The sequence below is a fragment of the Nelumbo nucifera genome, chromosome 1, assembly GCF_055504915.1.
Source record: "Nelumbo nucifera cultivar China Antique chromosome 1, China Antique-T2T, whole genome shotgun sequence".
NCBI lineage: Eukaryota > Viridiplantae > Streptophyta > Magnoliopsida > Proteales > Nelumbonaceae > Nelumbo > Nelumbo nucifera.
The window spans coordinates 177742883-177765154 of record NC_142649.1 but is presented as its reverse complement, the minus strand read 5'-3'; the positions used below and the strand labels follow the sequence as shown (position 1 = coordinate 177765154).

The following is a 22272-nucleotide window of genomic DNA, read 5'->3' as shown; positions in this document are numbered from 1 at the left end:
CAAATGAGTAGCTGAGGCTCAGTTTGTAAAGAGTACAGATAGAAATAAGATAGACAAAACTTATATCTCTAATGTACTCTCCTTGAGTCCCCAGCAACCCTTAACCATGTACACACTACACAGTACACATCCCACAAGCCCTAACAACCGCGAGAAGCAACATCATGTTGATCCATCTGGCCGATCCAAAATGTGGCCATGGTTCCGAATTCCTTCTTCAAGTGCTATGTTCTCTCTCTCTCTCTGACGTCTTTACCATCTTGTCATGGTTCACCGTTATCTATCAAAGTACATATCTAAATTCAACAGAACATGGACGAAGAGAGTGAAAGCTGGAAAGGACAAGACAGCAATAAAGGTGGATATCCCCACTAAGAAATCACTTTCGGCCTCTATCAGGTCAAACCTACTGTTCTAACAGCCTTTTGCAACCTTGCATTGGGAATAGCTCCCATGAAACACAATTACAGAGATATTCTCAATGCAAGGCAGTAAAAGCTGCTTGAACAGGCTTTGCCCTAATTGAAATTGAATTCATCACTTCCGTTGATGAATTCAGCTTCACGTTCAAACAGCCTTTACTGCCTTGCATTGAGAATCTCCATACTGATGTACTTTTTCATGGGAAGATATTCTCAATGCAAGATTGGGAAAGGCTGTTAGAACGGTGTGGGCACAGATTTGCCCTGATGAAAGCCCATCTCTCCGTTGACATGGTTTATTGTATTGATCTCTGAGGGAGGAGTTAAAAGAAACGAGCAAAATAGACAGAAGAGAGTGAATAAAGAACATCCATTTGCAGACCCACCTGCAAATTAGTTTGTAGTTACTTTCCACTTCTGCAGATACTTTGGGCCAAATGGTGTCTAAACAATTCTTGAAGCCAAAATTAGCCTGGATAGAATCATGACTTGTATAATCTAGACCTAGGAAAAATCAGTCCAGAGAAATTCTATCAGATTAGTGATAAGTGGATAAAATAACGGAAAAGTACGGATAGGCCCAATGCAGATTTCTGATTTTCACTGCAGAGCTATAAACATTCAAAATGTCAACAACCCACACTCTATGCACCAATGCCCGCCCGTGAATTGGCATCAATTCCGAGCTGGCACCTACCCCAACAGTACATTGGGCCTACAAATTCTGACCATGGGTTGAACCGTCATTCACCCTAAAAGTAATCTTACAACTATAGGGATAAGCCCAATAGGGATGGGAGTTTGGCTCTGCAATCACTCACTCTGAGCTCCGGAGTTTAGTTTTGGGCTACCCTACCCTTCGTGACTCACTTGGAATCAATCCTCTACGGGTCCCGAGGACACTGACCAATGATTATACGACACATCAGCCTGATGCATGGGATACATTACAAGGAGATCGGGCTGATGTGAAGCATCACAAGTTATGAGTTGGGCCCCAGACTTTTTTACATGGCTCCCTGATTTTACTTAGGATGCGTTTGGAAATGATGCAAATGAGTGTGAATACAAATATGTAGAGTGAAACGGTCCATATAAATTGCTAAACTGGATTAGTTTTGCACTCACAAATTAACCTTCTTACCAAACAGACTTTTAACTGTAATGGATGCAAACACATTTCAATAAAGTATGCCTTTTTTATCAAAAGTTCATTTGAATGCAAATTTAATTCTTTTTTATTGGTATACTTTTACACCTTATTATCAAGGTAAATATGCATTGGAAAAGTGAACCAAAATGCAAATTTACCCTGAACCATGATTTACACTCCATTTGCATCGTTTCCAAACGCAGCCTTTACATTGCCGGCTTATGTGATAGTGGGGAATGTCTGATAGTGGGGACAACTTATCCTAGTTTACTTGCTTGCATATATAATCCGCATAACGTGGATGAGGATTTTTGTGGTTTTTTCTGTGAAAATTCGGCCTCTTTGCGTATTAGGAATACTGGAATTTCATTGATTAAAAATGGGTGTCCACCATTAACACACACAGGAGAGAGAGAGAGAGAGAGTTTTGACACAAAAACTCTAAAGCATTATCTTAAACTATGATTTTTTTTTCTTGTAACCTAAAAATTGATTCTCTACTGCTCTGTGAAATTGAAGAGATTATTTTAACCTACTGAATACTGATCTTTTGAAGATCCTTTTGGCTCAGACTTAATTTGTAAAAAGAATAAGTTAACCCATTGATCTGGGGAGGGGCTGGCCAGCCAGGAAATAGTTGACAAGTGTAAGTGATCTGGACGGCTGGTGCTTTGGGACCTCGTGACCTGCTCCTCTCACTGTAGCAAATGTTAGGCCACCTTGGTATACAACACTGTATCCACCAACCTACAATAAACAAAAGGAAAACCAGATAGTAGTATTCATGGAGGAAGAAAAAAAACAAAGAGGGTGAAGTGGAATTAGCATCAAATCTATTCCATTTTAATATAATGAAGGAAGTCAGAAGCATTTAAGCAATATCTGGTGGTGAATGAGTTCAGAGATCAGACCATCGATCTGTACTTCACATCCAAGTATCTTGAACCCAAGAAGTCAAATCAATCAAATAATCTCATCTGAACCCAAAATATAGATTTAGGGGAGGGTGATCTTTCTACTTTGGCCTCCATTACTAGATTCAAAAAAGGCTGGATCAAGCTTAAGAGTTAAGACCTCCACACTAGCTAACATGAGTATATTTATTATAAATAAAAAAAAAAGAAGCTCATTTAGTTTCTCAGTACTGTTTGGTTACAGATCAGCCACTACGAGAGAAAAGAAAGCAATAAATACAGCATTAGTGGAGGTGATGGGTTCTGGCAAAAAGAAATTACCTCCCGGTTTGCGAACCAAGGATACCATGGAATGGATTCCGCAAGTTGAAGCGTATTCAGAGAATATCTTGTTGAAGTTACTGGAATTAAACCATCTACGTCACCACTGCAATCCACCCAGTGAAACCATGTTAAGATTTATTCAATCTTAACTATTAGGTTAGGAAAAACTTCTTGGGGACTGACTTATTGTTCATACAACACAAACCAATAAAATCAAGGGAATGTTCTCCTTGGATCTTGATGAAGAACCAAGTTCTCTAATGCAGTAATATTGTATTAATTTCACAAAGAAGCAATGAAGAAAGATAACTTACCTGAACACCCAAACACGAATCCCATTGGCCATAAACTGCCGTAAGAGGGGAAGAATGGTTGATGCGCTGTCTCTCCAGTTACTGTTGATCATATTGCTGCAATTTTTTGGATTCAATTAAACCACCATACTTTTGGAGAAAAACCAAAGAAAGAATATTTGATCTATTGCACAAAACCTGGAAATGCAAATTCAAATGGCACCAAAAAACAATAGAAAAACAGAGATAAAGAGAAGCAAGTAAGGGGGTACACAGATTTAAGTGGTTCGGCTGCTTATAGCCTATGCCCACAGGCAAAGGAAGAGCAGAAAACCACTATATAATCTATAATGGAAAGGAAATACAGAGCTGTGCAATCACAACCTCACTCACAGAAAACTCTAAACTTCAAACACACCCAAAATCTCACTCTTCTCCCACAAGACAAAGACTAAATATACAAAAGAAAAAACCCTCAAAATACATAACTTTTTGTATTCAGTTCGGACCCATAAGCTTAATATGGATCGGGTACACTTTCAGCACAAACCATTATGAAATTTTTGCCTTTGGGTTTTTCTCAACTTATTTCAGAGCAGGTTCATGAAGCGGGTGCAACAAAGAATTCAAGTAACAACCATAACATGATCAACATGAATGGTAGGATTAATTTACCTGCAATGTTCCCAATAGAAACCAGGTCTAATGACATTGGCATGAAGGGCCCTTTGGACCTCAGGAAGGTTCATGTAATTCCGCACATAAGTTTCTCCACATGGATCCCAATTCAGAGACTGCAACAACAAAGAGTCCATCCAATCAGAGAACTCTCAACAATCATACAAGCACATATTCTATATTGAGTTTTAAAGAAAGAATTCAATTATGCAATTGATCAATAGTGGATCTTACTGCGGCTATTGTGGGATTTGCTCCAGAAGCACACAATGGGGCATAAATGTTGTAGATATCGATCGAATTGACAGCTGCATTAGCCTGGTTCATGGCGTAATTGCACTGTTCAGACTGATAACTGGCATAGCAGTAACTGTTGATAGCGTTATTGATCTGATCAGAAACTAGAGCATGTGTCCAACGGTAGTCATACATGCCCCTCATGTCGGTTTCCCCATTGATCAATGGATTGCCAATCTGCAAACAGAGATGACCCACTGATCAGATACCATAAAACCGATTCTCTATCCTCGTTTTAACCCAAAAGAAAGAGAAAATGAGAGACTCAGACCATGATCCCTCTAAGATTGATACTGTTCATTCCTGCATTCTTGTTTTGGAGAATTGCATTGGCAAGCTGAGGCACATAGTGCCCAGCATAGCTCTCTCCAACTATATAGAAATCTCTGGTTTTGTATTCAGGGAATCTCTCTAGCCAATTCACCAGAAACACGTAATTATCCTCAGCTGTACTTTGATCTCCTCTTGTACTGTAATCGGAACTTGTGTTGGAGTAGGAAAAACCTACACCAGCAGGAGACTCCAAGAACAAAACATTGGCCACTATAACCCACAATAGAAACAAGAAACTAAATCAGGTTAGAATCACTGAAAGGAAGGAGAGAAATGATGATCAAATGAATTATCCAACCTTGATTCCATGCATATGGGTTTCGATAAAGTGTTCTGCCGTCGCTTTGCACTCTAAATGGACCAAGTTCCGTCATTGCCCCATCTCCAAGTGAAGAACACCCAGGACCTAGAAAATGGTTAAAACAACAAAAACACTCAGATAATGCAAGGATGTTGATAGCATGAACCCAGAAAATTAAACCCATTAAAGAGTTGATAGCAAAACACCTCCATTGAGCCAAAGAACGAGAGGTCTGGACATGGCATCCGGAGCTTCAACAAAGTAGTAGAAAAGAGCCCGACCAGCGGATCCATCTACCGTAACATAACCTCCATACTGATTGAAGTTAACCGACGGCTGCCCGGGCAACATGCTGATCCGATCACTCTCCTTCGAGCCTGACTGTGGTAGAACTCGGGCATCATCCATGATTCTGAACTCCTGATTATGGTTGGTGTGATTGCTAGCTCCAATATGGAACTTGGCTAGAACACGAGTAAGAGCGTCTGCTTGTAGTGCATGGATTTGAACAATAGAAGAGCACCAGAGGTAGAGAAGAAACAGAATGACTGGTCTGGCCTTCTCCATCTTTTCTTTTCTATTCTCGATCCTTCCACCCAGAAACGATGAGTTACGTCGAGAACTATTTATAAGATTCAATTAGCAGTAGTCGTATTTGAGTAGACTTCTTACGAGTTTTGCAACAATAAAAAGGGAATTGGGATGGACTCTGATAGATCAAACAAGAGATTCTTTTTATTATTTTAACGAAAGATTGTTCACTTCCTTTGGAATCCTACGCCTGTCTTTCAGTTCCTGCTCCTCCCCAAATCCAATTAAAACACCCCAAACTAAACAACCTTCTGGGCTGACGGGATTTCCTATATTGTTTACCGATCGCTTTGTGACAGGTGTCAATTATTGTGTGTATAACCGGACACCTGTCACGAAGTGATTGGTTACGTAAAGAATGCCTATGCTGCCCAGACATGCAATCTTAAGCCAAATGGACCCTGTGATCCACATTTAAGAATAAGTAGGTCCCATGTGTACGGAACGTTGATGTGTCCACTTTTCAATGGTTACTGGCCCGTTGTACACGCCAGTGTTCGCAGGCTCGCAGAAGATCCTATTGTGTTGTGTTCGGATCTCGTACCCACGATAACCCTAACCACACTTACTCACACATCACTACAGTCGCACATTGAGAACGTTGGTGTTTGGCATTGGTGCTGGGAATACAGCATCGTTTTCTCCTAAAAGTATGCTTCAGAAAATGCTTATTTGTTTAGAATCGTTTTTCCATAAAAAATGTGTTTTAAGGCACGTCTTAGAAATTGAGAAGATATGACTTGGAGCAATAACGAATTTGGCATTTCCTAGAGTTGTAGCTCGTTGCTGCTAGTAGGGATATGAGATGGCAGTGATGTGGCATTGGATAATGGGTACCAATGATGAAAACGTTTCTAGAGCATTGGTACCTGTTGCCGGGCGAAATGGGCTGAGGGCAACACTGTCAATTCGCTCCCAAGCCGAGATGTGATTGAGTGGTCCGAGGCTCAAAGTGGCCGAGGATGGGTAGGCGGGTCCTACAAGGAGTAAAGGAAGGAGAACGTCAGAAGCCCCGAGTTGGTACCCGAGGCGGAAGCTCCAACGGTCAAGTTAGTATGGGTGCAACACCAGGTGGACAAGGCCTGAGGTGAGAACACTCAGACGAGGCCATAAAGGAAACTAGAGAGTTCTTAGTAGTTCTTGAGTTTGGATTCCAAATGTTTACCTTGAGAAGGTTGCCCCCTATTTATACTTGAGGTCGCCTAGAGGTAGACGGGCGTGGACGACTAGGATGCGGTCCGTCCTTGAGGAGCGCAGACATCTGGAGTCGCCGCGTGCAACTGCGTCATTGGTTCTAGGCTGCACGCTAACTTCTGCCCTACGCGCGACCTCATTGGGTCTGTCCTGCGCGTCGCCGTTTGCCACGTGCATGCATGCCGTAGGTCCAGGTCGGGTGCGCCTACATCAGTACCAAACAGAAAATGTTGTTGCTGCTCCAAGAAACGTCCTACCTAGCAACAACGTTTCCAAACAAAAAAAAAACACGACACCATTTTCTCAGAAAACAGTGCTTCCAACCAACCCACACATCAGCAGCACCGTTTTCTCAGTATCTGCAGCATCGATGCCAAACATATTCTTGGTGTTACTTCGGACCATACTTTCTTAATTTCTAAGGCGTGGTTTGAAACAATGTTGTTTTATGGAAAAATGGTACCAAATAAGAGGTTGTTTTCTAAAACACTATTTTCCTGATGTGGTGCCCGCATAGCGCCATTTTCTCAAAAAACGGCATCGATGCCAAACACCGCCAACATCCCACATATTTATTTGCATGCTACCTTTCATGTGCATGGAGATGTTTCCAATATATAATTGTAATGTCATAGAGTTGAAATCTTCTGCCAACAAAACATGTTCCTACCCTCTACCAATTTAATCTAATACCACACACCTCACTATGAGAATGGGACCCACCATGTATGAGATGTACAATGTGAGATTATGTTAGTAGAGGGTTAAAACATGTTTTACTGACAGGTGATCCAGACTCAATTAATGTCGAGTGGCTAGGTGTGAGTTGGATTGAAATTAATGTGAAGTGCAGGCTAGGCTGGGTCCGAGGCTTATCTTACATTCAAAGCCCAACCCATGATCAACCCTTATATTAGAGCATTCAATGGGTGGGGTCTGGTCCGAATCATGATAGGCCTGATTCAACCGGGAAATAATTGTGCAAAACTAGTTTAGAACCAGATCTTTTCGGGTTTATAATCGGAAATATTATGTCTCAATTTGACTAAATAAAACCTTATTATAAATTTTTTATTTCTAATTTGACAATAAATCTACTTATTTGTTAAATTGACACATTTAGATATCACAATGTGATAATATCACATAGAGTAGGTATTTTTTTATGGTGAAAGAGAAATAGGTATTAAAACGATGGTATCTTATGTATAGTTGTATATACAATTAAGGGTGTCAACGGTATTCGAAAATCCGATTTCGAATTCGATATTCAATATAATCGAATCGAATTCGGATAATTCGAATATCTAATCGGTCGAATTCGGATATTCTATTCATACCAAATAGTTAATCGGATTCGAATCCGGATATGACCTGATCCGATTCGATAAATATCCAAATTCAACTGATTATTTCATTCTTTTATATAATATATAAAATATTTTATATAATAATTAAATTATATAAATAATTTATATATGTATATACTTTATATCAATAAAATATTTATTAATTATCTAATTATTCCAATTCGATTCGAATATTTAATCAGATTCGAATTCGAATATTAATTTTCAATATCCGTTGGATATCGAATCGAATTCGGATATCAAATTTTCTAATCGAATTTGAATTCGGATATTGCCTGATCCACTTCGAATTCAATCTGTTTACACCCCTATATACAATTATCTATTTCTATACTATATAAAACAAATATTTGCCTTAGTTACGTGTATAAGATTTTTTACTTTTACTCTTCCATCTTAACTTCCACATTACACTAGTATATAATCAGTTTGAAACAACTAGAACCAATATTAAAGGAATGATTTCAGGCCAAAGCCTCCCCCAGTCAGACATGTGTCTCTCTTCCATTCAAACACTTGTCATTCTAAAGATTTAAACAAAATGGACACGTGTCAAATTCTGATTAGTGGTAGTTCAACTAAAGAGCCCACTAACATGTAGAGTGGAGCCCACCACCATGCAGAGTTGTGAGAAGTGGGAAGCTCCCACTTTCAATCTCCATGCTATTAATGACTATTAACTATTAAACTAATTAATTAATTCCAGCTATTGATTACTAATAATAATATACTTTTAATTAATTAAGTACAACTATTAATTACTAATAATAATTATTGTTAAATACTAATTAATTACTATTAACTACTTCTAATTAATTAATTCCAGCTATTAATTACTAATAATAATTACTCATTGATAATAATTAATTACTTAAAATAAGTTCTTTTAATAATTACTGCTATTACTTAATTGTTGATAATAATTAATTAGTGATAATATTGCTCATTATTAATTAGAAATGATAATTAATAAATATTTTCATAACGGTAATTAATAATTTGGAAATAATCATTTTATATTTATATTAACTCATGTTAATTATTTTGTAAATAAATATTTAATATTAATTATTTATATTATAATTATTATCAGAAATTAAATTCATACATTTATATGAAATAATTAATTATATTATTATTATAAGTAATTATAATTAATAATATTATATTAATTAATATAATTATATTAATATTATCAATAATTATAATTAATTATTACTAATGCTAAGGATGACAATTATTACTTTGGAATGTTAATTAATTAATGATAAATAATAAGTCTTTTAATAATGTTAATTATTAATTGGGATATAATCATTTTATATTAATAATAAATTCATATTAATCATTTTATAAATATATAATTAGTGTAAATTATTTATAATTAATACTATTATTATTCTCCAATAAATACTTCATTTAATGAAAGTTAAATTATAAAACCTTCAATTATTCAATATTGTTAAACTTAAAGAATTATAAAAGCAAATATTATTTTATGAATTAACTAAAAATCGTAATTATAACAAATTAATTACTTAATAAAAAGAAAAATAAAATAATAATAACAGTAGAAGTAATAATAATACTTTAATATTATTGATTTCAAAATCAATACACATATAATAAGAATATATTATTAGTTAATAATAATAATAATAATATACTTATTATTATTGGTTTCATAATTATTAATATATTATTAGTCTATTAATAATACTGATTATTATTAAAAAATGTTAACAGCAAAATTTAATTATTTAAATTATTTGCTGAAATTACCTGTTTAAATTTGGACAGATAATTAATTATTAATTTTAATTTCTTAAAATTATCATTTACTAAATAATATTACTCTTTGATTAATGACCATATTTTTGAATAATTGGTTTTTTATGTTCAATATTTTTTTTTTAAATATCCAAATAATTTTTCATTTGCAATGATAACCATTTTATTTTTCTCTTATTCAGTTTTCCAAAAGATAAAAAAATAAATTAATGATATATACCTATTTTTATCAAGTTGTTGTCATTAATGATGAGGATGATGATGAGTCAAATTTTTGAAAGAGAGGGAGTACTAATAATAATTAATGACTTTTAATTAATTAATTTCAACTATTAATTACTACTAATAATAATTAATTACCGATAATAAATTCTTATAATAATTACTGCTAGTAATTAATTACTGGTTATATTTCTCATTATTAATTCAGAGTGATAATTAATAATGATTTTCATATGGTATTTAATAATTCAGAAATAATCATTTTATATTTATATTTATATTAACTCATATTAATTATTTATATTAGAATTATTATAAAAGAATTATAATCCATACATTGATATGAAATAATTAATTATATTATTATTATCAGTAATTATAATTATTTATTACTAATTATATTGATTTTTGATAAAAATTAATTACAGATTATAATTACATACTGATAATTAATTCCTTAATTATAACAATGATAATTATTACCTCGGAATGTTAATTAATTAATGATAATTAATGAGTATTTTAATAATGTTAATTATTAATTGGGATATAATCATTTTATATTTATATTAATTCATATTAATTATTTTATAAATATATAATTATTGTTACTTGTTTACATTATTATTATAAGTAATTATAACTAATACTATTATTATTCTCCAATAAATATTTCATTTAGTGGAAGTTAAATTATAAACTTTCAATTATTCATTATTGTTAAACTAAAAGAATTATAAAAGCAATTATTATTTCATGAATTAATTAAAAATCGTAATTATAACAAATTAATTACTTCATAATAATAATAATAATTTAATATTATTGATTTCAAAATCAATACACATAATAAGAATATATTATCAGTAAATAATAGTAATAATAATATACTTATTATTATTATTGATTTCATAATTATTAATATATTATTAATCTGTATTACTCAATAAAGACATGGAATAAAAAAACATTCAAATTTCCACTAAATGAATGAACTAAAAATCTATGTGTATTCTAATTGACTTGAATTTGACACATCAACATGCCCAAAATTATAATTTCAACCTACATTTCCTATTTCTATCTCCCAATTCCTATAGTTCAAACATACCATTATGTTATGTACAGGTTTCCCTACCTTTTTCCTAAAGATAAATTCTAGCCAGTGTACGTGCACTATGGGGAGATTTAGACTTAAAATCCATAACCATGATCGACCAAAAGAAGCGTTGCCACCTAACTTGGAGGTGACTTCCATACTCAGGATGGTCCCATTATTCTCCTTTCTTTCATGTTTCCTCTTAGATTGGTTTTGGAGTTCTGATTATATTATCAGTTGACTGTAGCGATACATGATGATGATTTGATTGTAGTCATATATTTTTCACCTCTTACTTCAGAGGATGGATGCATTTGCAAATGTGGTTTGGCATGGATTGTTTTTCTTAGCAGCTCTTTGAATGATTTTCTTCCTTCTTTGCCTCTTTGAATGGATATCATTTAAATGCCTTTTATCCATTCATATGTCCCTAAATATTAAGCAGTATTGGTGATATTGTTATAAACATCCATCTAATTTTACTATTTTATAATTAGATTAATGGTTTCAAAGTTATTAATTATTTCTATTATAAATAATTAACAAAATGAAAAAATTCAAATTAAATCAAATAATTACTTGCTGAAAATTATTGAATTAAGCAAATAATAATAACAATCAATTATTTATAGAAATAATTAATAATAATAACAATCATCAAGTACTTAATTAAGTAAATAATAAAAAATGAAATAACAATCATTAGTTATTGTTAATGTTCATTCAAAGCATGCCCCATAATAATTACCAAATACAGTAATTAAACCTTAAATAAGAATCAATATTTATTAATAATCATTAAAATTGTTATGCCAAATAATTAATGTTTATTCTTAAATGCAAATTATGAATTAACAAATCTATTGTATAATAATTATACTCGGTTGGAAAAAATTATTTTAAGTAAATATTTAAATAATTACAAATTTAGCTAATATTATTACTATATAACAAAAAATTAAAATTAAATACTAAAATAAATTAATAATAAGAATAAGAATGGTTAAGTTAAAGTAATAAACAGTTCAAGTTGAATTTAATGACCCATATAATTTTACGGGTTTGACATATAAGGGTCAATTTATGTAGACTCGTAGACTGCATGAGTGTCTTAAAAAATGGCAGTTTATAAACAGTAATAAAAAATGATAATAAAAATCATTATTGTTTATTCATATATATATAATTAACTTCCCCGTACTTAGTACAGGGACATTCACTAGTTTGACAATAAACCTACTTATTTGTTAAATTGACATATTTAGACATCATAATGTGATAATATCACATAGAGTAGGTATTTTTTTATGGTGAAAGAGAAATAGGTATTAAAACGATGGTCTCTTATGCATAGTTGTATATACAATTATCTATTTTAATACTATATAAAACAAACATTTGCCTTAGTTACCATGTATAAGATTTTTTATTTTTACTCTTCCATCTTAACTTCCACATTACACTAGTATATATAATCAATTTGAAACAACTAGAATCAATCTCCACCCAAATATAATCAGCACACACAATGCCGACCCAAGCTCTAAAAATTGGGTTGGTTGGTTTTCATGTCGTCAGGTATATTCACCCATTTACAACCCTACCCTATATAGAACCTCTGTTCAGAATGGGATGCATCGGAGAAGGGGGTGTGCTCTGTAGCATGACATACACATGAAAAAATTCTTTAATTGAACATTGTCACTATGGCCAATGCCAAAAAGCATGAAATTGACCTAAAACGCCATAAGGAATTACTGGACAAAATGGTTAGTACAAGTAGTGAGAAATAGAGTGTTGAGAAACAAGTGGCAAGATGTGTTAAGGCAGTAAATATATAGTAATAGATAGAGAAAGAAGAGCATGGTGCCAAACAAATGGTTGGTAAGGTCTCCCGTCAATCGTAATGGAGACTTGGGATTGAATCCTGCCTACACCTGGGTACCCCCCCCCCAAGTTGTGTAGCCCTTCAAATGAAATTAAAAAAAAAAAGATAAAAAAAAGTAGATGGAGAGGAGTCATAGTTGAGTCACTAGACAAAAAATACTTTTCAACACCTAAGCTTCAAGCTCACCCAATTCAATCGGAGGCTAATATTACCCACTTTTCATGGTGTAATTTAATATAGAAATGCAAATGGGTTTAGTGCAAATTCTGGTTTACTTTTGGAGTTTAAATTGTCTCCCCATAGAGCACACTCCAAATGCACCCCACTTCACATCCCAATTGTGCCTTGGGAACTTCTCCCCATGAATAGAGGAGATGGCCTATCCAGAGATATTCCCAATGCACAATTGGGATGTGTTGTGGGGTACATGTTGGCACACTCTTTGGGGAGCCAATGCAAATTCCTTTTGTTGAGTCTTCGTGAAGTAAACAACACTTCATATGACAAGTCGCAAGCCTCCGCCTCTAACTTTGTGGCAAGGATTAAAATCGGTATCAGGTATCGTATTGGACCACTTGGATACAAATACAGATACGGATATGCTTTGGAAACGCATGGATACAAATGAGAAAACATGGAAACGCTTGGATACATCAGGAAGTGCATATAAATTCCATAAATATATTAATAACATTACATTTAAGGCTAAAATAGTCAAAATTAACATATAAATGCATAGGAAATGTATATTCTAATGGTATTTGTCAATAAATATATTACAATTAATATAGCGAGATGCATACAAGTCATACAATTTTTATTGATAATGTATCAATCTATAGTCCTAAAATATATTATATAAATTTCACAAATTAATACATGTACACAGTTATTATTTATTTTCAATTGAAGTTCATGTCACAAACACATGCAACTATTATATGTAATTATTATATCAATTGTTTTTATTTTTATATTTTTACATTTTAACATTAACTAAATAATCAACTAAAAATTAATTCTCAAATGTTTGGTAAATAATAAAAATGTTATTATAAAATGTAATTAAAATATCAATTAATAATTTATAAAAACGTATAATCTTAAATTAAACTCTCTCAAACATACTAAAATTTCTAAGATACACATCGTATGAAAATGCATAATTTTTAATTGCTAAACTTATTATGTTATTATTAATATTATTATTTTTATAATTTTATGAAATAAATTGTCATGTTTGTAAATAATAAATATATTTTTATTTAATGCAAATTAAAATATTAATTAATAATTTATAAAATTTTTAAGATACACTTCACATTCAAATTTATAAATTTTAAGTATTAATAATTTTATTTGTATAAATTTTTTTAGATTAAAAACCTCTTTTTGATATGAATGCAGATTTGAGAAATTATTTACTCCATTAGTTTATAAAATATTAAATTTAAATAATATTATTTAATCTTTACTTAGAATTATTGAACATAAATATATGTTATTTGTTGGAATTACATGTAGGCATTAATAAAGAATAATTTTGTTCACTTTTTAACAAGAGCTAACGGTTACCTTAGTGGCATTCAGACATGTTCAAGTCTGCGTGTATGCGCAGTGACTAGGGTTCAAGTTTATTCGTTGTGTTTCCCATAACTCTTATGACCGATACTGATATGGTACGCCCCATATCAGGCATATCGTGTTGATATTTAAATCCTTGCTTTGTGGAATGTAGTGATGCCCAGTGTCATACCCAAAAAGGGAGGGTAATGGTAAATATATAAGTTGATATTGTATATCTATTTTAACATTATAACCTACACCAAAACCAAGACAAATATCCACTTCTATAATAGTATCAATTTTATTTTATTTTATTTGTTTAAAGCTCGGGTGAAGAAAAGTAGAAACTTAGAAGCAAAAAAAAATCAGAATTTGAATTGTGTTCATTTGAGCTAGCGTGCATTTTTACATGTGGAAACAAAATTACACCGTAAAAGAATTTAATGAATTATTCCTTTGACATTTACATTGCCGAAAAAGATTGATAGGGCTGGCATTGCTCAAGTTTTCTACTTTCTTTATTCTCATTGGGAAAAACATCAAACACTTAAACGGAGAATTTGTATGTGTTTGGTTTTTTGGGTATTTTATATATGGGGCGTTTCTTAGATAAACATTTATTTTTTTTTTGAAAGGTAAATACTGAATTAACGAGAACAAACCAGTACAAAGTCCTCTACCCTAGGTATCCCAACCTGATAATCATTTAATACAAAATACGATAGTGAGTGATATTTAGCTATATGGGAATCCTTATGGGTTGGACTACTAAAGTTCCTATTTACAAAACAAAAATTAACTTTAATAGATCTGCTTCTTGCTTCAAGGCCCTTACTACTTGTTAGGTGTCCGAACATATACAAACTTCTTCAAAATTCCAACAGTGAAGCTCCAGTAAAGCCTGCATAATTGCAAATAGTTCAGCTTGGACAACAGAGGTGGCTTGATTAATTCAACCTCCAATAATTTTTAGGCAGGATAAATTTTTAGATAGGACAATAATACCATAACTAAATAAAGAACCAGGAATTTTCCCTGCATCAGTAAATACAATTAGATCAGCAACATGAGTTATGGAAAGGGACATTTTATTCTCTATAGAGTGAACTACAAGAGCTTTAGCACCATTCAAACCATTCATGGATTGTTGAAAAGATTGGTCAACCAAATTGATAATTACTTGTGGCAAGATTTGTCTATTCTTAAAACATTTATCATTCTGAGCATACCAAACATAATAGCAAGCAGTAGCTATCCAACCCAACATTCTCATACATAGTTGATTATTAGAGACTTGTTTATATAGATTATGTATACATGATGTCCAAGAGCCTTGAAAAATATTTTGTAAATGAAGGTTCCACAGATTACCAAATAAAATAGCCTGAGAAAATTGGCAATTAATAAATAGGTGGGTTGAAGATTCCACATCAGAATTGCATAAAACACAGAGTTTATGTTGTCTTTCCACAAAAAAGAGAATCTTTAACTAGAATAAAATATTAAGAACTCCCTAGAAAAATAATTGAAAATGAGGAGGAATAGCAAGTTTCCATATCTTAGCAAGGCAAAATCTAAAACCTGGAGAAATATTTGGAAGGGAATTTCGTTGCTTATTCTCATATTCCTCTTTCACCGTATATTTACCATAATTATGATTTAACCAAATCCATGAAATTTCATTGTTTGGTGCAAAGATGGGAGTTATCAGGATTTTAGAAGCTTCATATGCAGAAAAGAGAGCGAATTAGATTGATATTCCACTGGATTAAGAGGAGCAACCAAGACATATTCAAGTTCCTTAGCTGAGGAGCTAAAGGGAAAGAAATCCAAGAAAATTTGTTATCAGATTGAATCCAGGGTACTTGATAAACATGAAAAGAAGAATTCTCATATACTAAATGACCACTTTCTGAAACTAATTCAATGAGTTTTGGACAAATTGCTTTCCAGTAGATTGAATATGAAGAAGTTGTGGAGTAAGGTATAAGATTCTGGTTCTTAAGGTATTTTAATTTCCAAATTTGGGCCCATAACTTATATTGTTCATTAAGAAATTTCTAGGCAACTTTTTTAAGGAGGGCATGATTTACTAGATTTAGATTTTTAAAATCTAATCCTCCATTAGATTTGGGTAAAGTCAAAGTATTCCAGAAACACCAACGATAAGGATGTTTACAAGTATTAGATACACCCCACCAAAAATCTCTGATTATTTTTTCCATTTGATCAATGGTTTTTTGAGGGAACTTGATAAGGATCATAGCATGAAGATGAATGGCTTGGAGAATAGATTGGACTAGGATTTTCTTTCTTGATGCTCTCCAATTATTAAGTTTAGCTTTGAGATTGTCTAGAATATAGTTCAGTCGAGCATGCTTATTTAGAATTTTTGTTAAGAGGCCATGTGTGAAGTTTTCTTCTAATCATACGTTGATGTCTAGGATGAATGTTTTTGCTATAGAAAACCCCAAAATTTTCCATGTTAATTAACTGCCTAGAAGCAACTTGAAACTTAATCAGGATTTGATATAAGTTATCTATTTCTTCCCTATGGGCCCAAATAAATAACACCAGATCATCTGCAAAGAATAAATGGGAGATTTTTGGAGAGGAAGGGGAAAGAGGAATGCCTTGTAATATTCCTTCTTGTTCAGCATGAAAAAAAATTTGAGATAAGCCCTCCATAGCTAAGATGAATAAATAAGGAAATAAAGGATCTCTTTGCCTAAGACCTCTAAAGGGGTAGAAATGTCCTTCTGATGTACCATTTATTAGGACTGAAAAGGAGAATGTGGAGATATATTCTTTTATTAGATGGCAGTCTTCTGAAAACCCAAGGAGATATAGGACTTTAAGGAGAAAATTCCATTCTAGTCGGACATAGGCTTTTGACATGTCTAACTTAAGAGCAATATAGCACGTACCTCTATTTTTGTGTTTTAGGTAATGGAACATCTCCTAGGTAATGATAGAATTGTCAGACATTTGATGACCCGGGACAAAAGCCACCCGGTTTGGGGCAATACACTTATCCAGGAGAGTACAAAGTCTACCAGCTATCAACTTAGCTATCACTTTATAAATGGCATTACATAGGCTGATAGAATGATAGTCTTGGACTTTCTTACAATCTACCTTTATAGGAATAAGACAAATAAAAGTATGATTCAATCTCTTCAAGAGTTTCTTATTCTAAAAGAATTCCTAGACTACTAGTACTATTTATGATCCCATCAAATCCCAGCATTCCTTGAAAACAATTGCTAGCATGCCATCTGGTCTCAGGGATTTGAGATTCCCTATACTAAAAATGGCTGATTTGACTTTCTCAGCTGAGAGAATATTTAGAAGCATATTGTTGTCTTCCTCAGTGATCACCGTAATCATTAATTAGGGTAACTCCTCTAACTCTTTGGGATCCTAGGATGAATAAAGTTTAGAAAAGTAATCTATAAAAATATTGGTTACATCTTCATGTGAAGATTTCCAATTATTCTGCTTATCTTTGATTCCATCAATATGATTCTTTTCCTCCTAAATAAGGTACTTTTATGGAAAAAGTTTGTATTTTTATCTCCCAAATGTAACCAAGTATGGCAAGATTTTTGTCACCAATAACTTTCTATTTGCCACTTATAAGTTTCATACTCCTTGTACAGGCTATTCAAATTGTAAGGGTTCTCCGATTGTTCAGCTTGTAAAATTTGAGCTTCCAAATTTTTTAATTTATCCTTCGATTCTATGAAAGTTTTTCTCCTCCAGATAATTAATTGCTTCTTCATTATATCCAATTTTTAGGTTAGCCTATAAGCTGCATATCCATTGGTTTGATACTTCCAACCATCTTCTATAACTTGTTTACAAGAGCTATCAGCTAACCACATTTCAAAGAATCTAAAAGGCTTTGAAGATTTAGGGTCGGGGGGTTTAAATTCAAAATGAGAGGATAGTGGTTTGAGACCCATCTAGACCCTAAAGAAAGGGCTGCATTAGGGAATAAATTAAGCCAATCGAGGGAAACTACTGCACTTCAAGAGTTCTTTTGATGTGACCCTTCTTTTATTTGTCCAAGAGATTCATCATCCCTGAATGTTCAGTTCTAACAGGTTTTGTTCGAGAATAAAATTCCTATATTGTCTAGAGGTTAAAGAAGAGGCATGAGTAGAAGTAGAAGGATCTAGAGAATCCAAAGAAGCAGCTTCATTAAAGTCCCCTATTAGTAAATAAAGAAGAGACATAGTTTGTCACTAGACCTGTTCATGGGTCAGGCCGGGCCGGGCTTTTACTCTTCATTAATGGATATATGTTAGGCCCGAGCCCGAGCCCGGCCCGACCAATGGACCTACAACTTGGGCCCGAGCCCAGCTCTAATAAAAAGCCCAAAGCCTGAGCCTAAGCCCGAAGCCCGACCTAATAAAAAAATTAGAATGTTTCCCTATTCAATAATCAATATAAATTAGAATTTATTTACATTAAAAAAAGAATATAAATTTAAAATTTACTTACAAATAAAAAATTCTTTTTTATTTGACATATAAAAATTAGTTATTATATATAATATAATATTTTTATATTATTTATATACATATATGTGTGTGTGTTAAAAGCTTGACTAGATTTGCAAGCCTCACGAGCCGAGTTTTATTGGGCTCGAGCTCGACTTTATTAGTAAATGAGCCTATATATTAAACTTGAACTCAGCTCAAAACTCTGTTTAAACCAAATTGAATCAAGCTTGAATAACTCGTAAAAAACTTGACTCATGACCACCCCGACCAACACCTAAGTGGCATTGATGTAACTACATTTTTCCTATAAACATCCATAAAACCAAACATAGCCTTTATTTTCTCTAACATTTTGAATTTAGGGGATATAGGACCCATAATTGAGGGCCCGTAACCTGTCATCTGTCTTTGATTATATTACATCCATCCAAATTCTTTTATAAAATGTCTGTTTTTGAAATAAATTTTTTCACACCGGTCAAAGTTGTACTTGAACTTTTTGACAAGTATCTAAAAGATGTTCGAAGACAATCTGATTATACTAACTTTTGGTGGGGCCAATGTAATGAATAGTCCCCATCATCTAAATATTTGCCACGTGGAAAGTTAAAAGGGCCTAGAACACAGAACTCTAGCAATCAGTGGTATTGCCAACATCACCAATTCAGCCTACAGACAAGTGATGTTTGACAGAAGCTGCTTCTCACACCAACCTTATCTCCACTCAGAAATACGAAGCAGTAGTGTGCATAAACCATGCCTAATGCCTTTAAACCCAAAAACACCGTGACCCACTCCATAAATTGGAACTACGGTCCTGAGCAACACCACATGGGGTAGCCTTTCTTCTCCTTGCCTTGTGAAGGAGGTAACTCAGAAGTCAGGACATTTTTTTAACTGTGCTGCACGTAATCACACAATGAATCCAATGAGGCAAAGGGTATCACTGCTAGTTAACCCAAACCCCAAATTCTTATGTCCAAGGTGGCTCAGTTGGTACGTTAGCCAGCTGGTCTGTTTTGATAAAGACACATATTCAATTCCTGCAACCATCTGACTTTGGGAACGGAGTTTTTAGTGTGGTGTTTTTTTTTTTTTGAATTGAATTGTATAGAAGATAAATAAAATTGGGGTGCAATATGAGGATTTCCCAGGAGGTCACCCATTCTAGTATTACTTTCGCCCAAGCACACTTAACTTCGGAGTTCTGATGGATCCGGTGCATTACTACCAGTATGATCACACCCTTTTTTAGTGTGGTGTTGTGTTCTTCAAATGGCCCACATAGGGATTCGGGCATATTGTCAAAAATACCAAAATATTTTTTTTGTCATAGTGCAATTTAACTAGTAAAATCATTAGGCTATGTTTAGTTTGAAGGAAAATATAGGGAAAGGAAGGGAAAGGTAGAGAAACCATTATAAGGTTTTTCAATGTGAGTGAAAGAAAATAAAAGGCAGAGCTTAGGTTTTTGTTTCTTGTACGATTATACCCTTTTGAAATTCATTTTACACCATACATTTGGAATATTGTGTGTGAAACCCATCAATTTGAGGGCCCACTTGAAATGATGCAATTTTGGAATGTTGTGCAAAACTCATCAATTTGGAGACCCACTTGAAATGATACAATGTGAAAAATCCAATCCATCAATTTGAGGCCTACAAGGAGAATGTTAGTTCTTTGGCACTTTGTTTAAATAGCTTCCTACACCAAATTTAAGCCTATAAAAGGCAAGAAACATGCTTTTTGATGTCTATGTAGAACACAAATACATTATAATGACTCTTTGGGTCCGTTTAGCTCATAGTTGAAATCGGAATTGAAATTCTTTTGAGTTGAAGTGGTTTATTCCTATAGTTTGTTTAATTCATACAAGAATAGAAATAAAAATTGGAATCAACAAAAATAGGATTTCATTCTTAAGGGAGAGGGAAGGAATGGCCATTCCCTCATATGACTCCAACAAAAATGGGAATGGGATTCCAATTCCATATAACCCATTTCAATTCTAATTTCAGACCCCTATTCCCATGAACCAAACGGGGCCTTAGATTTTTGAGTGGAAGTATCCATGACCATAGAAACATCCATTTGCAAGTTGGAACTTCTCTATGTTGGAGAAAGTGAAAAAAAAAAAAAAAGAAAAAGCACACTTTTATGTATTGTCACCTTACCATAGCAGTTTCTTTAAATGACAAAAGCAGAATCACTTGAAAGGGCCAGTTGATAACGACTCAGTGACTGAATTCATTGTTTTGTTTTTTAGTGTATATAGAAATAATTGACTAAGGGTAAAATAATTTACCCCATTTTGGCAATATCCTGAAGGTGTCAATTTGCTGCCAAGTGGCACAATTGGAAAGTAGAGACTTGGGATTGAATCCCACCTTCGGGCTTTTGGGTTTGGAGACAGGTTACTCTTGTGTAGTTTTATGCATGGTTTTAAAACCAGCCATTTTTGACTTAGGTGGTCGAACCACTCAACCCGGGAACTAGTAATTTATCTAGTTTTATTTAGCACATGACCCGGATTTTTCTAAAAACTCATTGAATTGATCAATGAACAGCTGACCCAGATGATTGGATCATTAAACCATTTGACCCGAACAACATACATTTTTTGGTCAATTTATTTAATAATGTCATGGGCTGATCTTTTTTCAGACCAGAATGGTCCAACCACTGACCCAGAAACTAAAGGAAAAACCAAATTCATATTCAAAATCTTGCAATTTCCACAGTAATGCTGGCAAGGGGGCAATGGCAAATTAAATTAAATTAAACTTTTCAGGTCATATAAGAGTTGGTTACTCACTCCAAAATGCATACAAATGTAGTTGGTGAGAGGTCTTTGAGTTGGTCGGTTACTTGTTAGCTGTTAGTACCTACCACTTACTAATTCCAATATGGTTCGACCGGGCCTAACCCCGATATTTTTTATTCAGATAAAAAGAATCCATCATCCACGTGGTCAGTTACAATCTACATTCGCTGCATGAAACAACGAGATCAAGGCCTTAGATGAAGTGACATTTTAGTGGGACCACTGCAATACATTGGTGGGACCGACCACTTAAAGTGAACTCGCTCAGTTAAATCCCTTACTTTATGATTAGATCCTCCTTTTACAGTAAAAGAATCTAATCCAACGGCTAAGATTGCGCGAAGACTGAAGACTCCCAATTCCTCCGGACCCCATGACGTGTCTAAATTCTTTCCCAACTCTGCCAGTCGCTTTGTCCCCCTCCGGACGATCGGAGGACGCGAGTCACGGGACTTCCTTTTCTTTTCTTTAATAAATTTTTGTTCCTTAAAGCTGTCA

At 33.5% G+C, this 22272-nt stretch overlaps 1 protein-coding gene and 1 pseudogene across 1 annotated transcript; both read right to left on the bottom strand.

The window, feature by feature from the left end:
- Positions 1 to 2017: 2017 nt before the first annotated feature.
- On the bottom strand, positions 2018 to 5485 carry LOC104600435 (serine carboxypeptidase-like 40). Its single transcript, XM_010263357.3, has 8 exons — positions 4922 to 5485; positions 4713 to 4820; positions 4353 to 4624; positions 4019 to 4258; positions 3782 to 3900; positions 3128 to 3223; positions 2811 to 2916; positions 2018 to 2322 (listed from the first exon to the last, which is right to left on the bottom strand). The coding sequence occupies exons 1-8, from the start codon at positions 5280 to 5282 to the stop codon at positions 2170 to 2172; spliced, it is 1455 nt and encodes a 484-aa protein (XP_010261659.3). The 5' UTR covers positions 5283 to 5485; the 3' UTR covers positions 2018 to 2169.
- Positions 5486 to 20076: 14591 nt separating this feature from the next.
- Positions 20077 to 20194, bottom strand: LOC148804197 (5S ribosomal RNA; annotated as a pseudogene).
- Positions 20195 to 22272: the final 2078 nt, after the last annotated feature.

Excerpts from the sequence above, each read along its gene's own strand:
- LOC104600435 (XM_010263357.3), bottom strand. The coding sequence starts at position 5,282 with ATGGAGAAGGCCAGACCAGTCATTCTGTTTCTTCTCTACCTCTGGTGC. Across the intron at positions 3,901-4,018 it reads CAAATCCCACAATAGCCGCA|TCTCTGAATTGGGATCCATG; the intron begins GTAAGATCCACT and ends TTGTTGTTGCAG. Across the intron at positions 2,323-2,810 it reads CTTGGTTCGCAAACCGGGAG|GTTGGTGGATACAGTGTTGT; the intron begins GTAATTTCTTTT and ends TGTTTATTGTAG.